Below are 25,675 nucleotides of genomic sequence, written 5' to 3' on the forward strand. Positions count from 1 at the left end.
AGGGCTGTCATGCAAAAGCCAACTGGGGCTTTTGTCATGGAACATTTTTTTGTCATGGAACAAAGAAGGCAACGGAGAAGCTGGGGATAGGAGGAACAACTCCTCTGCATGGCCAGCCACCCCCATCGTGCCACACACAATCCACTGCCACATTCCCCATTGCTCAAAATCTTAAACTGTTGATGCAGAGCATTTTTATTGCTGTTATTTTTCTTAGCTTGAGGGTTAATGTAATTCCTTATATTTTCTTTCCTTCACAGTAAGATGGCCTCAAGCACATAGCAAACAGATGATTTATTTCAATGCCCTCTTTGCTTTCACTTTGGGAAACAATTAGGATTTGATTATTTCACCTTTTAGCGACAGAAGAACAAATAAGGAGTCCTCACATTCCTCAGAAAAAAGCTCTAGTGCTTATTCCAACTTGCCACTATAGGATTTGAGAATTTCAGCTGAGGACATATAATTGGAGTAGAAACAATCCTTTCAATTGAAAAGGTAGCTACTTACAGAACAAGAGCATTTCACACCTAAATAAATATTTAAAGGTATTACGGTTCTAGGAAGTTTCTTTCCTGAAACCAGGCTCTACTTGTTACTTTATTTCTCCAAGGTTGCCATCAACTTCTGAGAAAAAGAGATATTACCTAATTACTTTTAAACTATACAACAATAGAAGCAGAAATGCATATAAAAAGTAATATTCAAATTGTGAACAGCTTGAATATTTATGCACACTATGCGACATTTGGGAATTTCCAGCATACTTCAGTGCGAGTTCCTGATGGGTTCTTTTCACTTGAGAATCATACTGCAAGAATCAATTCAGTAAAAAAATGTAAACTTCTGTTCTGAATTAAATAGTGATTTCTCCCCTTTCCTCTCCTGTTGGTATGTTTTGTCTGGTAACATCAACAGAATGAGCACATATTGCTTACCTTGCAAGTGAGGTGGCACCGTAAAGATCTTGGCGTCTTCTCTGCCGCTAGGTTATGAACTGTCATGTGGAAACCATCTGCAGCATATGCTGAGGGTACCAAGATGCACTGCACTGAATCCTCTCAGGGATATGGCTAAGGGTTTGTAAATGCTCACAACACCCACAATGGTTTTCAGCTGCCATTATTTCCCTATTGGATTTATGGCTGACTCCTAGTAGGAAGCAGAATCAAAATGCATGGAATACTGACTGTATTGCTGAATTTGTTCTAGAATGAAAAGAAGTCTATTTTTTTTTTATTATTATTCTTTTTCCTTTTGCTTTTTTTCCTGCCTTTCTATACTTGTTTTTGTGGTTCCTCTGGAAACAGTGCTCTCTCTGTCATGCATGCCTCGATCTAGTACTTATCGAGCAAATCGCTACATATGACACTTTGTTCCTTCATCACAAGGTATGGAGAAGCAGCCACATGCCTGGATAAAGCAGAATTACCACAGCATGAGTTACGTGAAGAGCAGATCTCTATTAAGATATTTTTTTAGAGAAAAATGAAAAAAATAAATCCTAATGTATTATGAACAGTAGAAAAATATAATTGTATTAGACAATATAAAGGTAATTTCATGTTTAGATCTGATGGGTCAGATAATGGTCTGTTCCCTAACAGAATACAGTAGGAAAACAGAGATAAAAATTCCTTCAGTGCATAAATGCAAAGACTTCAGATGATCGAAAACTGCTACAATGCTTTCTAGTCTTTACAGATACATGACAGTTTTTGAACAGACACCCCTATATTCTGCCTCTGGAAATTACATAAAATTATAATGTATAAAATAATTTTAAAAAGTCAAAGGAAGCTTGGGAATAAGTAGTAGGTAAAATGAGCCAACTTTACATATCCAAGCAGACAGGTGAACCTCACTGTTTGTTGACCAAGTGGATGCATTACCTATCTATCTCAAGAGAACAGAGATCCGTGTCATAGCAAATGGCCCATCTGCCAAGAATAAAACAACGAACAAACAAAACGAGGTAAAGCAAAGAAATGGATCTGCAGATACTATCAGTAAATGGACAGAAGAAAAGGAAGTACAAATGTTGGCAAACAAAAAGAGATCCAGTTGTAATTCAAATCAAGACCACAAGTAACTCAGCGAGCTGTGCACTGGAACAAAGCAAAAGGACAATGCAAATGCAAGCCTACACATGCAGGATTCTGCTCAGAAGACTTTCAACCAGTGCTGCAATATCTGTTGCATGTAAGGTGATACTGTAGTTGTTTATACACTGCAGAATACAAGTAGTTTTTATGTTGAAATCTCTCCAAAGCAGTGTGACAACAAGATATGCCTCTGATTCTAGTTTGAGAGAGAAAATGGAGAAACATTGGTAATTTGTATTTTGCAAGGGGTTGCAGAAAGCAAGCAAGTCTTCCGAAAGCATAGTCTCTTTCACAGGTTTTCAAGGACTTCTGACAAGGTACAGAAAGATACAGAGTGTTCTTGCCCATTTTTTTTGAGGTGGGCTTAAGCTTTGTCTCAAGACAAAGAGGACAGCAACATACCTGTTAGAAGAACCTCTCCCCAGTACTCTGAGGTCCACAAAGTAAGATGACTACAGTCAGTGCGATGAAAGGCAGAATAAAAGTGAAACCTTTCACTGGGAAAGTCTTTTCTATTTTTCCTCCACAAAGAAGTTTAGTTGTGCTTCTAGCAGCTATTGCAGAAGATAACCATCTTCTGGAACAACGAGGCTAGATGAGATGAAACAAGTCTTGCTTGGGGAGAAAAACACTTGTTTTAAACTCATCACATGCTCTGAAGGGTTCAGAAGATTAAATATTTTGGAATCGTCTTTCACTTATTCCCTTTCTAAAATTCACATAATGTCTTTAGAATGTGTTTTTTTTTTTTTTTTCTGAATATTTTTTCTCTGTTATTACGGGCATTTCCTTCTATATTCCAGTTTTCATAGTCTCCTTTAAATCCGTGATAAATTCACAATAACAATACCAATCTCACTTACTATAACTGCCTTTTAGCCAGGCTTACAAGCTGCTCAGAGTGCAGCAGTGTATTTACTCACGTTTCTGAACATTTATCTGCATTGTGTTCTTCATAGAATGTAGAAACAGATTTCTCTAGCAAAGTTTTCTTCAGGATTTTATGTATTTTTGTTTGTTTGTTTGTTTTCCATGTCCATTCTGCTCATTTCCATTCAGGACATAGATTAAAAAACCTGTCACTGTGCAATCTCATACATTTCAAATAATGTCTTCATAAAACAGACATAAGAGACTACTACCAAGGTCCAATGCTTTAAGACTCTTCAATCTTGCCTAAAAATACTTAGTGCTTTATTATTTTTGCCTTACTTGGGAACCCTCTATTTATTATCTTCGCCCACCTACAATCTTTTCTTCTTCTTTTCCACACTCTAAATTGGTATGACTTGTTTACAACTTATGTAAGAACATTCCTAAAATCAGTTTTAATCATCATATAATCATTCTTTCAACATATTGTATATTATGATGAGCTCCCTGCCAGAGGTACAGAATTGTGTATTTATAAATATGCTAAGCAATTTCTCTGAATGAGCTTAAATAGAGGTCTCACCCTTGCCAGTTTTTCATAATGTAATTTGATGATGATTACTTTTAAAGTACTATCAGGTCAAAAACCTCAACTGTTGACTGTGTTGTTTGGAACTGATGGAAGCGACGTGCACTCTGCATTCCCTCTGCACCACAATCTCTTCCCTCTCACCTTACAGTGACAGCCCTACAAACATCAGCTGCCTTCCAACTACAGAGGATGAGGTGAGGTGAGTAACCAGTGCATAATGCAAGTTAAAGCAGGGGGGAAAAAAAGAAGACCTCCATGCATGTCTGAACAGAAAATGAAACTGGAGAAAAACGAGTGACTACGTTTGTCTTTTTATTTTTTTTTTCTACAGCAGTAGCAATGCTGATATAGTGAGCTATAGTTTACTGTGATTGCTTCATAACTGGGCCTGCCAATTTTGTACAATGTAGTAAACGTTTGTTAACTGGCATCTGTTTCTTTATAAAAAAGCTTTTCAAAACAGAATCCAACATGTTAGTGGAGAAAATCTAGTATATGGCAAATTTATCAAAAAAAAAGTTTCTAAGATCCCTACAATGTAAGGCAACATGCCAACAAACTCAACGAAGGCAGAAGTTATACTGGATAAATAAGTCCCTTTAATACCACAGCTTACTTCTGTATTCCCTAAATAGAACAAACCCTAGCGGTTACAGCACTCTTTCCTCACTCTGACACTCTGCTGCTCATTAACAACCTATTTTTTAATAATTTGATATAGTAGTGTAAGCAACTGCAAGTCTGACATAGATGTGCCAGTATATAAGTCCAAGCAATTACAGCCATGCTGATCATTAAATTTCTTCACAAAGTATTTGGAAATAAATGGTGTATCTATATCATCATACTTTCAGAATGCTAATGCCCAGAATGCAGATTTTCCCAACTCCAAATGCTTTGTTTTATACTAGAGGACAGGTATGGAAGCCTTCCTGTATACAGAAAAAATAAAAACAAATGAAGGAGCTGAAGGCAGGCAGTCAAGAAATGTGTCAGCAATCTTCACTTAGAAAAATGTAAAGAAATGTTATCTGGATGTTCAGTACAATTCATTTCTGTGATAAAGTATTTGAAAAATAAAAATATACACCTCAACCTCCCCTGCAATGTTCATGAAGGGAGACTAAATCTGAAAACTCTTCTCAGAAAACCAATACAACTGATTTCAAGATTCATCTTTTCATGTTTGGCAGTGAAGTATGGTAACTGCTTAATATCATCTGTCTTTTTTGATTACAAATGGAGGAATTTTCAAGGGAGCAAAATGAAAACAGTAATTTTTGAACTAGTTCTAGAACAAATTAACGTTTTAAAATTTTTCTCTGGAAGACAATTATTTGGTCAATTACACAGGAAGTCTACTGACAGATATTACACATATTTTCTTTTCCACTGCTTAATTTATGCTCAAATAAAACTTTGTGTAAATACCCACCATTATAACAAACATTTCTAATTAAATCAGAAAGAATACTTCCACAATAGACACAATTGAAATGGCTTCTCTGAAGTCAAATAAACTTTTTCAAAAATCTGGCAGTATCATTATTGTTTTGTATTAAAAAGGAACAAAATTAGATTTAACTTAATTACAAGAAGTAAAGAGACACTGTTAAACTGCTTAGTCTCCCAGTCTGATTTACCTTAAAATTGGGATTACAACCAAAATGATAAATACCAAGACCCATCTTCGTTTAGTCTGAGGTGTAAAATTTCTTTTTTAAGCACAGGGGCTTAGTCTCTACATTTTTCCAACAGTGTAAACTTAATTTTATTTTCTTATTTCTTAACTTCTGCATTCCACCATTTTTCTTTTTTCGATGTGTTGGTGTAGCACTAATTCAGAAAAACACCACCACCCAAACCCTGGCTTTGTGTAGATCCTAACATAAACAAGGCTGGGCACGTATGTAAGTGCAGAGGAGCCCATGGATGCAGAGTCTGGTCAGTGAATATTTCCTCATAGAAGAAAAACGACTCTTAGTCTTTCATTATCTTGTGGTGTGAAATGGTCTACTTGTAAAATGAAAAGCTGATCATCTCTAAGTGAAAAAATTCCAGGAAGTCAAACCCCAATTATAAGTAAGTTGACAACATCACGTATTACCTGGCTTCAAATTTTGCTCTTGCTTCTTTTTTAAATATTCAACTTACAGGTATTACAGTTATTATACAGCTATTGTATTACATAATGTTATGTAAACAAATGTTTCACAGTAGGTTAGGTTTAAGGCAACAGAACAAAAACCACACTTATCTTTGGAGCACAGTGAAAAAAAAATCCCATAGAAGAATTTAAAATACATTTGTGTTACATAATGATAAGCTTATTAATAGGCTAAAGTATTCTTTAACCAGCTGATCTCTTCCATCGAGAAGATGCACACATTCAACAATGAATTGTAAACGAACACACCGAATTAAATTCTGTATTGATTGACATAAACTGGAGAAGTGGAATAAATACGTATCTCTTAATGTTCTCTACAATATAATAAAGCAGGCTATGGTCATACTTCACTTTCTCCCATGCATACATTGGAACAGTCCTAAACCAAGAAAAGCATATAAATAACACTACAGCTGACAGAATGACCTACAACTTCCTTCTGAAAGGTACTCATAAATCCTGCATGCAGATCCTAGATAACCAACAGTTGCAGTTTTATTTTGTTTGAAGAAGTTCTGAGACATTGTCACCAAGCAATGACTCACAATAAGGACTTCTAGAGCTAAGCTGTATCAGCATGATTACTACAAGAGTTTTTCTCTCTCTTTGATTCAGCAGCAGGGAAATGCTCAGTTTTAAAGGTTCTCTTTACTGGTAGTTACCTGTACTCTAGGTAGAAATCAACTTTCAAGGTTACTTTCAAGGCCTGCTTTTTAACAACCAAATTATTTCACACTGTTATATTTGAAAAGTACTTCATATTATTTATACTTAACAAAATTCCAACAAAATAGCCCTCAATGAAACCAGTTCTATGGAGAACTCCCTCCCTTCTCATCACTCAACATCCCAGATGTTGGCCACTTTCACCAGTCACTGGCCCACTGTGCCAGCTCACCGACTCAATCCTGTACCTGCATCTCCTTGCTTCTTGGCCTCTAAGAGATCCTCTTTGCTGTGATATAAAGTACACATAGCTTCTTTAACAACACATAGAGCAGAATGCTCTTTCTTTGGGTTAAGGGACATCAACACTTGGAGACCGTGTGCACTGAGGCCGGTGCTAAGTGTGTTGACACTTTAGTGGGTTTTGCTTGGGCTCTAAGAGTGCTTGAAGTCTGTATCATAAACGAATATAAGCCTCTGAGAGTCTGCAGTACAACTCTGCAGAAGGGATATGGAAAACGTATCTCTAAGTTAAACAGAGGATACTAACGCAGACATGCAGATGGGCTCAGCTGACAGATCTCTGCAATCCTCTATTTTGCTTAATGGATTTTATTTCCAAATGAAGTTGAGTTGCTCTGTCAGAGAAACGTATTCTGCACCTACTATAACAACGTGTGTGCAAACAGTCTGGAAAAAAACTAAGAATCTTATAATCAGCATTCATCTGGCTTTCAGGAAAGAAAAATATGGTTGAATGAGGAAAGAACTCTTTCCTCAGCAGAATAAAAGTTAGCTTTGCTGTATTTTTGAAGTGAAAGTAGAAATGTTTAATAAAACATCTTAAAAAAGCAGATGCTTTCAGGTGTTTGTCACAACTTTGCTTGGCCTTTAGACTCCAAAAGTCGATGCTCATCAATACTTAGTCTGCTTTCTCTGACAGCTGTAGCAGGTTCTTACCACAGTTACTGCTTTGGCAAAAATGTATCAGAGCGGAGTAAACATGTAAAATGCCATTCACTTCTTGTCTGGAAAAGCAATGCAGGAAGACCTGACTTATTTCATAAATGCTAAAATGCAGAGGAAAAAGGAAAACCTTAATACTGCTGCATTTAAAGTTATGTATGTTATCATAGTGGGTAACAAATTTTTCTGATATTCTGTATGGCAAAGGAAACCTGTATCAGGAGCATTTGTTTTTGCTAGTTCTTGTGAAACCAATCACTTCTATGATGGCCAGATATGAAATAAACCCAAATTCTAATATGGACATTTTATTTATCTGTAAAAGGAAATTTAAAGAAAAAGAAAGAAGGAAAGAAGGAAAGAAAGAAGGAAAGAAGGAAAGAAGGAAAGAAGGAAGGAAAGAAGGAAGGAAAGAAGGAAGGAAAGAAAGAAGGAAGGAAAGAAAGAAGGAAAGAAGGAAAGAAGGAAAGAAGGAAAGAAGGAAAGAAGGAAGGAAGGAAAGAAAGAAGGAAGGAAGGAAGGAAGGAAGGAAGGAAGGAAGGAAGGAAGGAAGGAAGGAAGGAAGGAAGGAAGGAAGGAAGGAAGGAAGGAAGGAAGGAAGGAAGGAAGGAAGGAAGGAAGGAAGGAAGGAAGGAACAACTATATTACTGCTTCAAATTGAGGTTAAGGAATACCTTATGTTTTTCTGCCTTATCTTTTCAAACTTTCTGCCTATTCCAACACTGCAGAAAACATTGTCATGCATGTAGAAGTATGTGGGAAAATGTACAGTTTAGTTTAATGTTTGAGCATCCCATCTAGGGCTGCTTAAATGCTTCTCCAATGATAAGTAGTTAATAGGAAAAATGATTTTTCATATTAATATTTAGAAGATGGAGAAGGTCCCATGTATATAGCCTATTTTCTTTCTTATTTTTTAATTGAGAAATATTGTGCCTTTTTACCCTATAAATCACTTGTAAATTCAGGCGGCTAAAAGAGGTGGGTGCATGCCCAAATGCCATACTATTGGGGAACAGTATTTTCATACTGCTACTTCCCACAAACCGAGAATACAAAGGTATTTTGGCAGCTTCTACAGCAGCTTCTTCTTCCACATTTTTGTACTTCTAAATAACAGTATTATATGATCACGGTCACATTTTGATTAATAAAATTAAGACAGAATTGGTAAAGTCTTACGATATTTTTTCACGAGTGAGGGTAAAAAGGGGAACAACAACAAAAAATCACAACAGATGAAATGGTTATTTCAGAAAATTCCCAGTGTGTATTTTAAGAAACCACAATTCTGCCTCTCAAGAGTGTGGTCTGGTAGTTAGTAAACAGTGAAAAATGTAAGCCTAACACACACCAGAATGACTTTTGTCCTATCTGGCAAACACCTCTTTTAGAAGACTCATCAGTAAGGCTAAAGTAATTACTCTATAATTATAACCTCTCTCCTTTTTTCTATCATTAAAGAACAATTTACTTTCTGGTTAAGTTTAAATCAGGTAAGTGAAGAAACCCTGCTCATCAGTTAACCAAAGACAATTTGCTTCTAACTTATATACTGAATTTTGTATGGTTTGAAAGTGTTGCTGTATAAAGGAAAAGCAAGAAACTTTATCCTCATAGTGAGTTGTCTTTAAACAGAAGTGAACTTTAGATGGAAGAAAATTGTTGTTTACACATATCACCATCAAAACTTCAGTAACACAAGGAATGAAACATTTCTCTTTGATTAATACTTTTCATCTTTTCTCTAAGTAAAAAACATTAAGTTCTATACTTAATAAATCAATACCAAGGTTAAAAAGGATCACCAGTTTAAAAAATATATTATCTAGCTTATAATCAGTGTGTTTACCTTAATCTATACAAAGACCTGCATTTACTTATTACTCCAGTATGATGAAGAAAATTTATTAAACATAAAAAGCAATGATGAAAGGAGGTTCTGAGTTGTTTCACACCTTCTGGTTCTAACCTGCCAATAAAAAGCATGCTTCAAATATGAATCTGAAGCTACACTCATACTCTATTACATTTGAAAATAAATGTTACAACTGTGCTTAAAGCACTTCAAAGAGATTTCAGCCATGTTTCTGTGATCGGTATGCAAGGCGACTTCTCTCCGCCTGTGTAATCCTTCAGCTACTCCTTCCCACTCTCCCTCTGCTCTCTTCCTTTCCACAACAAAAACACGATTTTAGCAGCCATATTTCATCGGTCCACTTCCCTTTCAATACGCCTTCTCACTTTCTCAAGACACGCATGAAGAAACACCAAGGTGTCTTGAAAGTAGGCGGCTATCAGAAAGCACAACAAGAGCTCCTCAAAGCCCAGGCTGTGTATTTCAAGCTCCAGGACGGATGTGAGCACTCCCTCTCAGGAGCATTCCTGTTTCCCATGTGCAGTCAGCATGGTCTGAACAAGAGCAAAGCATGGCACCAGGACTGCTAAAACATAGGCAATGCATTGTGGATCAACAAGGCATCAAAATAATTCCAAACATAGAGACGGCAGTGGAAAGGAAGTAATTTTGGATTTCGTTTCAAAAGGTGTCCCAACACAGATACCATACTGCTCTTTCAGGGACAAAAATTAAAGACTTAAGTTCCTTAACATCTCTTCCTTAGATGGTGCAGGTACTCTGATTATTGATTGTTGCTCCTTGTCAGTGTAGAAATACAATGCTGGATTGACAATTTCACAGATAATACAACCATGTCAATTTGAAAACCCCGGTTGCTTATTCAGCAGTAACTTCACTTACATTTTCTGTTGCAGTTTTGTCATGCAGTATGCAAGCACACCAGGTCAGACTCTTCTGGTCTCATGCTGGCCATCTTCCCAGAGAAAGTTAACGATGAGGAAATTTTCTAGGTCCCTTCAGCGATCCCTTCCCCTTTCCAGGAATCCCCAGTGGCAGGGAAGATGCCACAGTGAATGAGCCACAGAGGATGTACAGATGGGATTGTTTTCAAGCTATGATATCACAACCCCCTTTTCCTTCTTCACATACAGTTTTGATTCCAGTGGTTTGTAAGCAGTTGCCATCACAAATGGGAGAGGCTCAGTAGGTGGCTGGACATCTTTTTGTATGTTCAAAGACTACAGTGGGTCTAGGCATAGAAACGCAAAAGCCACTGCTCCTGACACTCTATAAAAGGCACATGTAATTTTACCTGTAACAGTGTGGGTCACCAATGAATTTGCAGTGATAATGTATTTCAGTACTTCAACAGGCTGAAATGCTTCTTCTAAGCACATATTTAATTCCTTAAAATTATTTTTTCCTACCAGAATTCCCTCCTCAGCTTTGGAAAGTCTCAATTTTTTTTTTAGGTGTCTTTCCATGACCTCTACTGTCTGTATAACTCCTACAATGCAGTACTATGAAGAAACCTGGGACAAGCCAGAAAGTATACAAATTTAGCTGAAGGCACTCAGTTCCATGTATCTACTTTGTCAAAGACATATGACATGAGATATGTCAAAAATCTTTGATGGGCTGCAACAATCAGTCACTAACTGATACAGCCAATTACCAGTGACAGTTTTATGTAAAATATTAAGTAGTTTGTAGAATTTTTTAGCAAAATTTCAACTCAGATCTCAAGGGTGCCCATGACACTATTTTTCCTCATGTTTCAATGATCTTGAATTAGACAGAACTGAACAGTGTATGATGATGGGGAGGCACAGGAACAAATACATAAAGGAGGGCGTAATCCCTAGATTTAATCCTGCATACAGTGAAAATTATAAAACAAACAAAAATGCTGAGATGATGCATTTCCTTCCTACGCTCTAATGATAAGGAAAAATGAAAAAAGAGAAGCAGTTCTGCTATTTAACTACCGAAGTTGAGGCCTCCCACATTGTCAGAATAGAAAAGCTGCTTGCTGCTGTACAGACACGGGTAGTTATCACTGTGTACAGCACTTTCAAAGGAGACAGAATTAGTAACTAATAAAGACCTTGGTCTTGAAAAGGTTAATATTGAGGACAACGGCAGTGTTACGGGTCGATTGGGTTCATTGGAAACTGGTGTTGGGAAGGCACCACAGGAAGGACTTAGCTGCCACTGAGTCAACACAGCCTGTTTGTGACCTCTCTGTGTGAGAGCTTTAGCAGAATCCAATTTGGAGTATGAAGCTGCCAATTCTAGGAAAATCCCTAGAAGTAGTATTAAACAGCAAATCCCAAAGCCACACTAAGCGAAGGTATGAGAATTACACTAACACATGTATTTATTTACAGTCATGCATGCAGCCTGTGTATGTATCAACATGAGACTGAAGTGATAGGCTAGACAAAAGACACAAATAATGACAAAGTAGGCTCTTTGACCTCAGACTGCAAGAGGGAATTGAGGAGTGATTATGTCCATACTAATGATTAAGCCATATCTAGGAGAGAACACAGTAACCTAGAAATATAACTTGTTTTCAAGACATGTTGCTAAGACTGAAAACGAAAGAAAAAGTTTTCACACGTCAGGATTTGATGGACAACAACTTAAAAAACTTTTTTAATTACTTCACCTAATAACAGGATAGATGCCTCATAGGTTGGCTGAAACCCTTCGCATAGAAAGAATAACTGCAAAGAAAAGGAACTTGAGATGTGTCCTTTGCATGTATATTAGCTGAAATATAAAATCAATTTTCTTTGGCCAAGTTCACATCCCTTGTGTTTGCTTTTCTGAGAACTTGCATAATCAAGTTTTATTAGCACAAATGTTTGTACAGAGACCAATTTAGGCCTTCACACTTGAGGATATCAGGAGTGGCGTTTTTTATCAGGGAAAGGAGATTGGTAGTCAAATGGGGATAAACTACTGGCTGAGGACAGTGCTCCCTTAAGCCCTTGGTTTAGTTCTTAAACAGAGGAATACAGCGAGCGAAGTACAACATTTCCAGCTAGGGCCACCCACACACGTGCACACACACACACACACACAGCTATTTTGTGTGAATGCATTGAGACAAAATAAAACTCTGGAAGTTTCCAGTAAACCTTAAAGTAGTTTTTTCATTTTTTTTTCCTGAAAAGATGCATTGAGCAAACTGTATGTGACCTAAAAAGAGAATTAGATTTTCTGCTTTTTTTTTTTTTTTTCTCCCTAATTCGTCTCTTCTGCTCTACAAACCACTATCTTTCCCTGATACTGCCTAGGTGCTGTAGTATCCCCACACCTTATGTCTTATCACTGCAACCAATTTACCAATTTTACCCGGTCAACTGAGCAAACTGACATGTTAGCAACCAAAACTAAGATAACTCAACCTTTACTTCATCAAGACAACAGATGTATGTCACCAGACTGTTCCCAATGTTCCCCAATGCTGACTGACGATCTGAAGAGTTCTTCAACTTCACTGCTGTCATTAGACACATGTATTAGTTTCCAAGCAAAATGTAACTGCAACAGCTTTTCTGGGATTGCTAAAGAAGCCACCAACTAGTGCATAGTATGGTTGGCAGTGAAGAAAAGGGACTCTGAATGCAGAAAACTAGCATTAGCATGAAGTCAACCCACTTACATGCATATTACCAAACAGGCAGTAATAATCTGTAACTCTACCTCATGGTATGTAAAATAGTTTTGTAAAATAGTTTTATGCCTCTTCATTGCCACAGACATTAATTTTCTTAAAAGATGCAAACATGCTTATGAAGACACATAATCAACTCACCAACTCTTTGTCTTTTTTTTTTTTTTTTTTTAAACAAAGGTCACCATAATTGGACCTTCATTTTCGTTGATCTCTTCCATATTCAAGGCAATTTGCTAGGCAGTTCCCTTCCATGGATACAATAAAATTTGACATTAAGCAACAAGTATGAAGAAAATACAGTATTTAAAAAAAAAAAGAGTTGTATTAATCTTACAGAAAACTATTTAGCTTTTAGGAAACTGTTCCAGAATCACAAGAAATTTTTAATGAAGGTATTTTGGTCTACAATTTATATGCTAGACAGTTCTGTGCTAAAACAACACTAAAGCACAATCTGAGAGTCCCTTACAGAGCTAGAATTTGCTGAATATAAAGTATGTGAATACAGACATAATCACAGCAGTTTAAAGTAGGTTAAAGATAACCAAAGTAAGTTAAATACAATTTTTGAAACGAAACTTGAAACTTAGCTTCAAAGAAACACTAAAGCAGAAGACAGGACATACAATAACCTGCTGGTTTTATGATACTATGCTCTAAGAAATATATGACGGTCATTAAGGAAAAAAAAAAGTTTGATAGCAGTGCAATATTCTCAACCCCTGCAAGAGTTACGTAAATATGTAAATATGTAGTTGTGGTTAGTGATGAAGAACAATTCAGATCGTTGGTTATAATATATCTACACTTGTCAGGCCACCATGTCTGACCTCCTGTCTGGTCACAGACTCACATTTGCTACAAATACCACATTATGTACTAGCATGACACTAAGAAGTGCAGATGTACGCAGCAGTCACATCAGAATATTAAAATGACCCTGATGACAAGCAGGCCCTGATTCTCACTTCTATGGAGGATCAGTATCCTGGTAATTTAAAAAGGCATTAAAGATAATAGAAAAGCAACTTTCATGGCCCAATGTAAATAAAGAATTTGCCTTTGTGTCTTCCTACTACCTCTCTTTCCAGAAAAATATTTTTCCCAGAGTAATAAAATTAAGTTAAGTTTTAAAAACAGAGAAGCTAAGTATTGTAGCCAAATTAAACTCTTTTAAAATACACTGTAGTGGTAACTCATTTAACAGTCAGGAAGCTGGGTTGCTGACTTCATAATATGCTAATAACGCTTTTCAGTATTTCAAGTCAGCAATCCAACTTGTAATCCAACGGTATTTTTAATACAAATTGGGATTTTTTTCTTTTAAGCAGAGAAATTATTAGTGACCTACTGATAATGTTCTTCCTGAACTAACAGGTATGAGATTGGGATTTAGCTGACAGCCTGAGATGCATTCTCCCAAAGCCTGTGCTATGAAAACAATGTAGATATTTAAAAATACCCAGTAAGCATGTGCATCAGCATTGTGCTCCTTCCCCTTTGTTCTTCACCCATTAAAGGTGACCATGGACAGGTTCTGAAAAAAAGGTCATCCACTTGTACTGAACCAGAAGGACAGCACCTTCACTGTCAGTATTCTCTACACGTTTTCTCACATAAGTATTCTCACATAAGAAAACATCCGTACTTATGAGTATTGTATTTCTAACCCAGTCTCAAATGCTTCAGCTACAGGTCTGACCTCACCTCAGCACTCTGAGTAAGATCCATCTAATGCTAACACAGAGGTGTTCTTGGTAAAGCAACTACTGCTGTGCAATATATAAACTCAAGCATGCAGCAAAGATACAACAGCTTGAAAATCTCCTTTTCATTGACTCTCTTAGTACCATTTTGATTTTCAAGGAATGATGGAGGGGCAGATAAAAGCTGGGTGCATTTTTAGTATCTTCTCTAAGATTACACTTCATTATATTAATGTCAACACCTTTGAAGAAAAGGTTGTTAGATCAGATCAATGACACTGGTATTCCTGAGTTTCAAGTCTCCATGCGAAGACTGAACACTTGAAAATGTGGGTGAATTGCTTGACTATTACATTTTCAGGCAGATCACAAAATATAAAGCACACATGTTTAAAGGATATTTAAGCATTAAACACTATTTCATAAACTGTCTTGAAGGTGGAGAGCTATGCAAGTGTTGTGGTAAGTACAATAGTGAATGACCTTGACAACAGAAAAAGAAAGAGATGGAAAAAATATACAGAAAAAAAAATAACAATAATCTTCCTTCAAGCTTTTAGGAAAAAAAGTAGTGGGATTTAATTTTATGTTTCAGAAGAGTGGACTTCATTCTAGACCCACATTTTTCCCATTTTTTGTTTTGTTTTTGGATGTACCATGAAACAGCCTTCTTGTTGAAATCTGTAGTTAGGCACCATTTTTTAAGGGAAAATACAGTGCCATTAATACTATAATCCAGTATCGTTGCTGGGTCCTTTAAAAGTCTCTTTTTCCAAAGCAGGACTGGGAGATACATGTCTTTACTGATCATTACAGTAAACTTTATATTCATTTACTTTAAATACATGTCATTATTCTATTTCACTGGTCTGAGGTCTTATTTGAGTGTATTAATAGAACAGTCAGCCTGGACTTTTCAGCAAGCATAGCTCAGATTTGTACCATGGTGGTCATGGCGGTAGCAGTGGGCAAGGGTGGAGGGGACACCCACCAACCACAATTTAGGACAACTTTTTTTTTTTTTTTTTTTTTTACTATACAGAACTATTGCTTGCTTGGACTGTTGCAAGGCAAATGCTTGAGCTTTGGTAAGCTCAATCCATTGAGGTCAAATGAGTTATTTCCTACACATATGCAATTTTCCCTCGCTTCCATGTGCTGATGAATCATTATTGGATCCTTCTCTTTCCCCAAAATAATCTGGAATAAGGGAAAAGAAAATACAACCCACAGCACCGAAATTCCCCATTGTGGCAGAAGCATGACAATTCCTTTAGCTACACAGCCCATTTTCTCTGCTTGAGCCTAGGCCCTGGGAGCAGAGAGGACAGAAAAACAAAACACTGAGTGCTACAACAGACTTGCGGTATTGTTGCTGACCATACTGCCAATTAGACAAATCATAACACACTGGAGTGTGTTCTCTGAAAACCCAAAATCACATAGCAACTGTAAGAGTACACATTTTCGCAATAGCAGTTCACATGAAATGTGTATTTTTGGTCAAAGTCTAATTCAGAGCTGGGTTATTACTAAGGACAGCGGAGTTTTGTAGCCCTGGCACGTTAATGTACTACTTCCTGATTAATCTGTTTTCATCAATGTACTACGTATTTATGATTTGCACCTTCACAAGCTACTACATATCTCTTTTCCAAACACTCCCAATCAGACAAACCTGTTCAAGGATTACTACTGTTATGCACAAATGTACTGTTTGACTTGATTGATATGAAAGAGAGAATAACAAACATATTACTACCTTGCATGAAATAGTGCTTATCATTTTTTCCCAGAGAATATACTAGAGACACAATAGTAAAGGAGGTATGCATCCTGTTAGGTAAAAATCTCAGAAGCTTTAGTGAAATATGAAAAAAACAGAGGTATTTCAGCACTGGGTCATAGAATTTAAAACAGAGCATTTTCCTTAGATTGGTTCTAACTTTTTAAAACTTAACAGTTTCAATCAAAATTATTCTGTGTAAATGTATTTCAAAGGGGATACAGATACTTATTTGATTTTTCCTTTCATATTGGCCTTTATTAAGTATCTAAAGTATCTAAAAAGTACCTAAAGTATTAAAGTATCTAAAGCAGAATATTTAGGTGTGTAATAATGACAGGCTATGATAAAGCCATCAATTACTTTTGCTATACACAGAGAAATAAAATGTTAATTGCTGCATTGCCAAACACCCAGATCTTGCAAACATAAATATATTTCATAACTTGTTAGAAAAGATTACATTCTTGGCTATTAATTCAATAGAAAGAAACACTTACTACTGTGCACAGTCAATCAGTTGATACTCGTTTGACCTCTCGAAGCATGCCTTCACACCTTCATCATCCCAGAGCTTTTTTGCATGTTCAAAGAATTCCTGAAAATTGGAAATACAACAAATAAGAGAACATTTCTCAATCTTTCGAATCCCCAACATAGATTTGTTCCTCCTTCACCCAGCCTTCCTGCTTGGAAATTTTGTGGAATGAGAAATTACATCTTTAAAGAAGAAAAGGAAAAAAAAAAACACAACACACATTCATTAGCAAAAATGTAGTAAAATATACTGTACATATGGTTGCTGGCAGTTCCCAGTACATGCTATGTAATCAAGACTGTCTTCAAAATTCAGAGTACTCATACTGTAAGTACAGCCATTACCCAGAAGCATGCTCACTTATTTTTTAACTGAATGTATGTTTCTGACATGGAAAGGGCATGAAAGTGGTGCAAAAAGCTGCTCAGCTTATAATCACTAGCTTCTCAGAGAAAGACCAGTCTGTAACTTTAAAAAGATTGTGTAACTTTTCCTGAAAAACACGACTCTCCGCTGTTCAGTATTTTCTCATGCAACATAATTTAATTGCAAGAATTTCAGAGCCTTTGCTCAACACCGCTTCCTCCGAGCAGCGGCCTGGCACAACACACTTTTCCTGGCTATCCCAAGCAACCCAGCCCAGAACTATGTGCCGGCCAGCTTATTTCAGAGTTACTTGAAAGAGGAATCACAACCCTCCTGGGTGATGGGGAGGCTGTAGCTCAGCTGGACGAAGCCCGCAGGTGCACAACGATGGGTCGGACTCTGCCCGACAGCTCTGGCCGTAGGGCCATATGCACTCCAGCTCTTTTTTAAGCTGGGAGTCAGCTTTCTGTTAAATTGTTGCTGGAATGCCAAACCATAACCAAGTTTTTCCAACCAGATCTTTCTCAAATTGAATGAAGCATGGTTAGATAAATGAAAGAATTTCCAAACCGAGTTGTTAACGTTTTGTGTCAATTTAAACACAGAAGTTGTTCGCAACTTCTTAACACCTTAACACATCTACCAAATCACCAGAGACCTCTGGTCAATCACAAATTTGTGAAACTTAACAAAATGCTTCGCTCTTCCACAATTCAAGTTAGCTCTGTGTAAAACGGGTGCAGCACCACTACTCACTTCATAACCCTGTTGGTAAATACATGAAATTTCTGCAATTGTTTGCCAGTCCCTCATGCCAACCTTGTTAGGATTAAAAACTCTCAAAAAAACAACATTCCTAGCAAAGTATCTCAACAGCACAGTAACTTTACTTCTCCTCTGCATGGGTTTCCTATCTTGAACCCCACCTCTGTAGTGTACCACAAGAGGTAACGCTGTGCTCCTCACAAACTGGTTGTGAGCTGCTGGAGTTCTCAGCAGAGCAGAAGAAGCTCATACCGAAAAATTTTAGTTAAGCTTTGAACATGAGCAACTAATTAAATGCTTTCTATTTTTTTTCCAGTTTCCCCCAGTTATATGCAAAGAGAGAAAAATCCATTCTTTCAGAAGCCTTTGAGCGTTAGAGAAAAGGACATGCTAAAGCAGGCATGAAAAATCTTCACCAGAAAGTCTTGGAAGAAAAGAGGAATCACTGGAGATTGGCAGATGCTTATACTGCCCTTGGAATTATTTCTTCATCGTGATGAGGACATGTTTATTTTGTCTTTGTTATTTTAACAACTTATGTAATGATTGTTTAAAACACTGCAGATCCACCTTTTGAAGTTAGGCTGTGGCTATTATAAACTCTCTGTTCCTGCAGCAGAAAGAAAGCAAAAACAAGCTCAAGAAAGGACAAGTTATCAAACTAAATAAATAGGACAAAATGGACAAATGTAAAAGAGAAAGCTGCTGCAAGAAAAAGAAAAGAATTGGCAAAACGAGTGGAGCAAAGTCAAAATGATAAACACCAGAAAATGCGGAACACATTTTTAATTTGAAGCTTCTGCTCGGTTGATATTTAGCTCATTAACTGAACGCATGTTTGCTGGCAGCTTCGTCTAAACAAAGGCACTGCCTTTTCACTGGAAAGAAAGTGCTCTGGGTAAGCAGGAGGGTCCCAGGGCAAGAGGACTGAGCTCGGATGGGTGTGTGTGTGGCAGCGTACCACCTCGGTGCTCCCTCCTGGAGGGGTTTCCTTGCTGCTGACCCCAGGGGCCAAGCATGGTGCTGCTTTCCCCTCCTCGCCATGCACCGGTGCCACCGGTGGTGTGAGTTCCCATACCCGAGGGGAACTGCTCCCGCATCTAAAAAATGGCTCCATTCAGCCCTACAGGATGGGGATGGGAAGAGGTCTGGGATGCTAGCATGAAAGCTTCCTTTCCTACAGGGTGGTATGGTTTGAGAGATGGCTGCAGTCGTAAATAAGTACATAAATAAACAAATGAAATTCAATAGCTAGAGGAGTTTCTGACTTTACTTCTGTTTTTACATCCTTTATACAAGCTTTATTTACTCTTTAAACTCTTCTGGAAAAGAGGCAATCTTCTGGTGAAAATAACACAGTTTCTAAGCCCCTACAAATATGTTGTAAATACATGGCTTCCATATTATATGCTTCAAATATTTCCACCTGACCATTATATCTCAAAGCAGTCTATTTAAAATGACTTCCAGACTTTTAGTCCAAAGCAAATCCTATAAAACAGAGCAAATATACTTACCTCATTAAAATGTACCGATCTACTGCAGAGGAGTACACTTGCCTGCAAATTGCCTCCCACACAGCTACCCAATCCTTCTTTCCCAGGTGACTAAAGCTTTCCAGAAAAATCCTGCTTCATTTCAAGACACCAAGTACCATGATCCAACTTTTCACACTCGTTTTTAACCCCTTTCTCTTCTCTTAAGTTCTTCAGCACTTTCTTTCCTCCTTAGTTGCTGAAGGCTCTCACTGCACACACAAGCACGCAGGACGATGCTCATGCATGCCACAAATTTATCTGCTCTGCCTGGACTCTACGTGCTCTCCGTCACAGGACAACATCTACTCAGAGCAGCAGCCACATTTAGCAACTTCTGTCCTGGGTCATTCAAATGATGGAGAAACCAGATTTGTTCCAGCTGATAAAAGAAGACGGGCTAAAGCTTTTTGATTAACATTTCTGGGGAACAACACAGAAAGTATTACCTTTGGTTAGTACAAAACAAATAAGATTTTATGAGTAAATTGTGACCTTAGCATCTTGGATTACGAGATGTCCAAACTAAGATATTCTTAAGGGTGCTGGCTTCTACAAAGTGGCTATTCAGAAGTTCTTAGAAGTCAAGGGTCAGGTCCTTTAAGAAACCTCAGCTGGAACATAAAACGGCGACATGGAAAATCACCAGGGACATCTGATGCACTCGGTTTGCAAACACGTGCAGCTGACCTCTATCAGATCAAAGTCACCAAGATCTACCAAAAATATTTAGCATACCGAAGAGAACCAGGAATAACGTACTATGCCTCAAAGCAGAAAAACACCTACATCGTGACATGTCTATGAAAACAAAGCAAAACAAAAGAGAGTTGTTCCATCTAAAGTTTTCCTTAGAGACAGTGGCATATAAATATTTGCACCTATTAATATAAATATATATATATTTGATACAGTATTCTAATTAGAGCATTAGAAGCAAATGATGATGCCTAGGGTATCATGAACAACAGGACTCACTAATTACAGATACTTTTTTACCTTACGCACTTTAATTTACACCAGTTACCCACAAATTTATAGCAATCATCAGGCCATACGAGCACCAAAACTTTGATGTGATCAGAAAGAAGATGTGATATGCAATACCTCAAATATTCACTAATAAAAATTTATCTGGAAAATTTCCACCCTTTCCCAGAGTCCAAAAAACTCACCCCCACATTTTGGAGCTTCTTTTTCACTTGCATATCATTTTTGCTATACATAAACATTCACACATCAACTGAAAATCATGAAGTGATGTAAACAGTTTCTGATTCCTTTTTTTTCAAAATAAAGTAAGTTTAAGAAACACCCTGAGCTGATGTCACTGACAGAAACAGTATCATATTTTTACTACATTTTAAAAAGGTGTTGAAGAAGCATTTCTGCTTACCCAGTTCTGAGGACACTTTTAGACTGAAAAAAAAAAAGGGGGGAATATATTCCTATACAAAACATTCTAAGAAACCAATACAGATAACAAATGCAGATGCACTACAGCTAAGTCGCAAAGCATTATTTTTCAACGTTGTCCTACCAGAAGTTACAGTATGTTCTTGAGATTTATTTTCCTTATTTTGGAAATAAACTTATTTATTGGTAGGTTACCTTAGAAACCTCCTCCTTACAACTCCTACAAAAATTTTTCAAGTAGATAAAAAATGAAATTGTTTCACTTTTCAGCTGCCTAAATCAGGAATAAGTATTAGTAAAGATTAAACAATGACATATCTTCAAGAACATTATGTATTTTGGAAACAGAGCTTTTCGTCTAATTGCTTTACAAACCACGTAAGTTCAGGCAAGGTCAGTAATACAATTTTTTATTCTATTAAGATTCCTTCCTGTCTTACTTCCAGATGGAGCATACATTTACCAGCTATCCTGATGTCACCTTTCAGTCTCCCAGAAACCGGGATGTGGAAGACTCCACTATATTTTCCACTCCACATATTTCGGCTGTTAATATCTTGTAAACCTGGAAACATCTTGTGAGATAAACAGGAAATACGATTGATTTCCCTCGAACTCAAACCCATGCTCTTATTTTCCTAGGCTTCAGGTCTAAGACGCAAGACCTAAGATGTAATTTCTCATCTAAACTACAGTTTAAACCCATCTGATCAGCATGTCAACAAGTGCAACCGAGGTAGCAAGCACTATAGGTTTTCACAGTTCAGCCACTGCGGGTGAGAAATGCAGTTGCCACTTCGGTTCTTAATTTCAGTTACTACTTTTCTCTTTTTCAGGTGCTTAACCGCAGAAAACCTAAACTCGGTGACTCATTACCAATTCCCACCCCAACCTCCCCCAGACACGAGCAGCACAAGGTGACTTCTGCTGCCAGCCCTATTGAGCAGGGCCTACCCCAGGTGGTGCCGCTCAAGGCGTGGGGCCGCGGGCATGCAGGCTGTCCTATCCCGGTCCCTGCACTGTCCTGGTCCCCTGGCACTGCCCCTCTCACCCACCCACTGTAGGAAGGGTTTGGGGAATGGAGTGACAACTGATGGGCAACCACATTCCTTATTTTGGATGTAAAAGCTGATATCATAGGGATGACGCCCTAAGGAGTCAAATTAAGGTCGCTTAGGGAAGCTACAGTTGGCTTTGCTACGTGTGAAGCACTTGGCTCTGCAGTCCAAACCAGATCTTTCCAACCATCCTTTCCTATGTCTGAGGTCAGAATGGACCTGGTCCCTTCAGCACTAAGCAGGCAGCAGGATGCTGTGCTGTAACAGGGAGGATGGGCGGCAACATGGTGTGGGAGAGCTGACTAGCCTAGCACTCTCTCCACCTCTCCAGGAGTTGTGAGGAAGCCCTTTTCCATACAGTGCCTGTGGGAAGACGATGGGGACCCCAGCCCTGGGGAGAGAAAGCTCAGTTGAGCTCCAGAATGCTTCATGGCTGCTCTGGGTGTCGCAGCAGCGGTCTGCCGCCGCTCCAGTGGCAACAGATGCCATAAATCAGATTAGTGCATTGGTATTACGTTTATTTTTGTTATTTTTTTTTTTCAGCATAAGCCATGTAAAGTACCAGAACAGCAATTAAAAAAATATTCTATTTCAGCCAAATGAAACCTAGAAACAGAAGCAGCATCTTTTGCAGCTCCAAGACTCTCTGTAAGCCACTATACTATGTTCTCTTTCTGCAAAATATGCAGATGAAAGCAGTTTTCAGCCACTCAGGTTAAGACAAGGGCAAATTAAATTTAAATTCTTGTACCCACTTTTTTTTTTTCTTTTCTTTTCCCTTGATGTTCATTTTCCCATTAATTAAAGGCTTGTGCATTTGGAGTCAAACTTTCAAAACACTGCTGTTCTGACTGGGTTGTGCTTGAAATTAAACTTTCTCTGACATAACTTAAGAATGAAGGGGAAAAAGAAAAACAACAGAGAAATTCTCTGTGTTTCTAAACACACATCCTGACCAGTATACTCATTAGAGAGCTAAAAATATGCTCAAAGAACCAAAAGGACTTTTGCCTTTGGAGGCTACTGATACACATCGGATATTGCTACAGTCTGTCTTCATGCTTATCTATATACACATCTCTTAATCTCTGAATAGGACAGTATTTTAGTAGTTTCTTAATCTCTCAAAGTGTTTATATCACATACAATTATCTTTCTGTAAGATATACATGACATCTCAACATAATATAATCCAGCAGCTAAGACTTCCTAGCATGCACAGAAGAATAAATCTATTTTAAAGAGCATAGAGAATAAATGTAATAATGGAAACTTGCTGAGTGAATAAACTTGAAGGAGTAACACATGAATGATGACAATCGGAAAAAGTATTTTAGGCAGCCAACACCATCTACCCTGTGCAAGAAATGAGGTAGACAGTAAGGAGATGAGTTGAACCCTGTACTACAATTTTTTAAAAATAGTATTTATTTCCATTGCCTGGGCTTCTCTGCTATGGATGCTACAGGACTGTACAGAAAAACAAACAAACAAAAAAAAACAATAAAAATCTAAAAACTATTAGCATAATCTTATACATAGAGGAGTTGCACAGACAATCATAATTTTTAGAGTCCAACTACACAACTTGAGTCATAACCCAGTGTTTAACTGAGGCAGTTGTTAGCTGATGTTACGAGAAACCCACAATGGATGGTTAAAGATAATTTGCCCCAGTGCCTCCAATTATAATTAGTTTGCTTGTGCCAAGTGTAGCAACTCATCTTCTATTAAAAATACTCACCATCCTCCAAAATTTACAAACAGTAATTAGAGAGGTAGGAATAGAAAAATTTAAATGGACCTAATGCAGAAATTATGGGGTAAGGTAGCAGGTAAGAGGCCCAAGAGAGAAGGGAGCCTGCTCAGTTACCTCTTCCAAAAACAAGCACAGTCTCTTGATAATCAGCTTCTTGTTTATGAGACAAAAGTGTTCCCTATGGCTCAGCCAGTTCCACTTCTTAATCCTTTATGAAACACTCTGCTTAACAAGGGAACTGTTTTGCTGCAGGTACAGAAAATGCAGCTGCTCAAACTCTGAATGCCCATAACAAAGACAGGCAAACAGAATTGCAATTTAAAAACAGAAGTGGAAGACATGACTTTAATATTTCCAACAGCAGTGGCATCAAAACCTTCATTAGCACCCAAGAGATAGTGTGAGAAACGCTTGAAACCATGTGAGAGTGGTCAACTGGCATGCAAAGACCATGCTTAACAGTCTGGTTCAGATCTTTCTAAAGTACCAGCACTTACAGTAGGTTAATTGTACAGAAACCTTTAGGGAAAGTATAACCTCCAGCCCTGCAAGATATTTTCAGTTGTAATTTGTGGGTGTGCAATAATCAATGCAATTCCTTTGCGAGTTGGTGACTCATTCTGATAGGCAAATCAGCAGTTTGGCCTCTAACCCTCCTCCAAAACCTAAGTTTGGATCCATCTAAGAGAGGTAAAAAGTAATACATCCCGATCTACCTTCTCTCCCTGTTCACTGGAGTTGTTTTGCCTGTTTTAGGACGGAGAGGACAGCCTTGAAGCATGCTCAGCCTGCACTAAACTGCTGTTCATCAGAACTGAACACAGTAAAAACCTTGTGTTGGTGCACCTTAAGTTCCAAGAAAACAAAATCACTTTATTAACTTCTAGGAGAATCTTTTCTAACTTGGAAGTGTAAGGAAAGAATCTGGGGAAACAAACAGCATTTATAAACATATAAAAGCACCATTTTCATGTATCTACCGTATAGTGCTGCATCTAGAGAAAATTTATGATTGTAGAGCTAGTTGACAGTGTTCAAAAACCAAGAGTGCAACAAACACAGAACATTTTAAGTCCCTTTCTTGAACTATTTTTGTGACTTGACTTTTAAGCTTTTACTCTACACTCCATTTCCAAGAAGTGTGTACAGTTAGGATATCAGCCTGATTGCCTGAGCAGTTCTATTTCTGCCTTCTAGAAACACGTTCCATCTGCCATGATATTTTATAGAAATCAACAAGTTCACTTTCATAGATCACAGAACTTGTCTACTAAATTCGAGAAACATTTACTTCTCATAACTTAAATGTGTCAAAAGAGATGCTCTCAAACACTAGAAGAGGTCTGAGAATTCTTCAGATCATGCTAGCAAAAGCAAAAGTAAAATAATCATCTTGTGTTTTCACTACATCAATATTTAGAGGCCAGTACTGTGGGTACGATAGGCTTTGAGGTTAAAAATGCAGAATTCTTTCAAAGAATTCTGTCAAAGTGCAGTTCCATGTTTTTCCTTCACTACTTATTAAATATTTTTTGTTGTTGTTTAAAAAAAAAGCTTTTATCATATTTAAAACAACCACCTCTGAATCAATCTTCTAGCTTCCATTTTAATTGTGTATTTTGACTTTCAAGTCTGCCATCATGAATCCTTGAACCACCTTGCCTACCTGCTGTTTTGAGGGGAGTCATCAAGCCCTCTACAAAGGAAAGCAGGACAAACAATTTAAGCAAATTAGTTAGTGTATGTAATGCCTAAAAAAGGTGTTGTGCCAAGGATGCAAAGCTCATACATGGTCTTCTCCTTGAAGGTATTTTCTTTAACA

At 37.6% G+C, this 25,675-nt stretch overlaps 1 protein-coding gene across 2 annotated transcripts in view; it reads right to left on the reverse strand.

Annotated features, from left to right (window-relative positions):
- The window catches only part of GNAL (G protein subunit alpha L), a gene marked incomplete at its 5' end in the record, with an annotated part of 193,484 nt that overhangs the window by 40,152 nt on the left and 127,657 nt on the right, over positions 1-25,675 (reverse strand). For both annotated transcript variants that reach the window (XM_084281821.1, XM_084281822.1), the window contains one exon: positions 16,917-17,014. In XM_084281821.1, the coding sequence (XP_084137947.1) occupies positions 16,917-17,014 (98 nt within the window). The remainder of the gene's footprint in view (positions 1-16,916; positions 17,015-25,675) is intronic.

This window comes from Netta rufina (genome assembly GCF_964035555.1).
Source record: "Netta rufina genome assembly, chromosome: 2".
In the NCBI taxonomy this organism is placed as follows: Eukaryota; Metazoa; Chordata; class Aves; order Anseriformes; family Anatidae; genus Netta; species Netta rufina.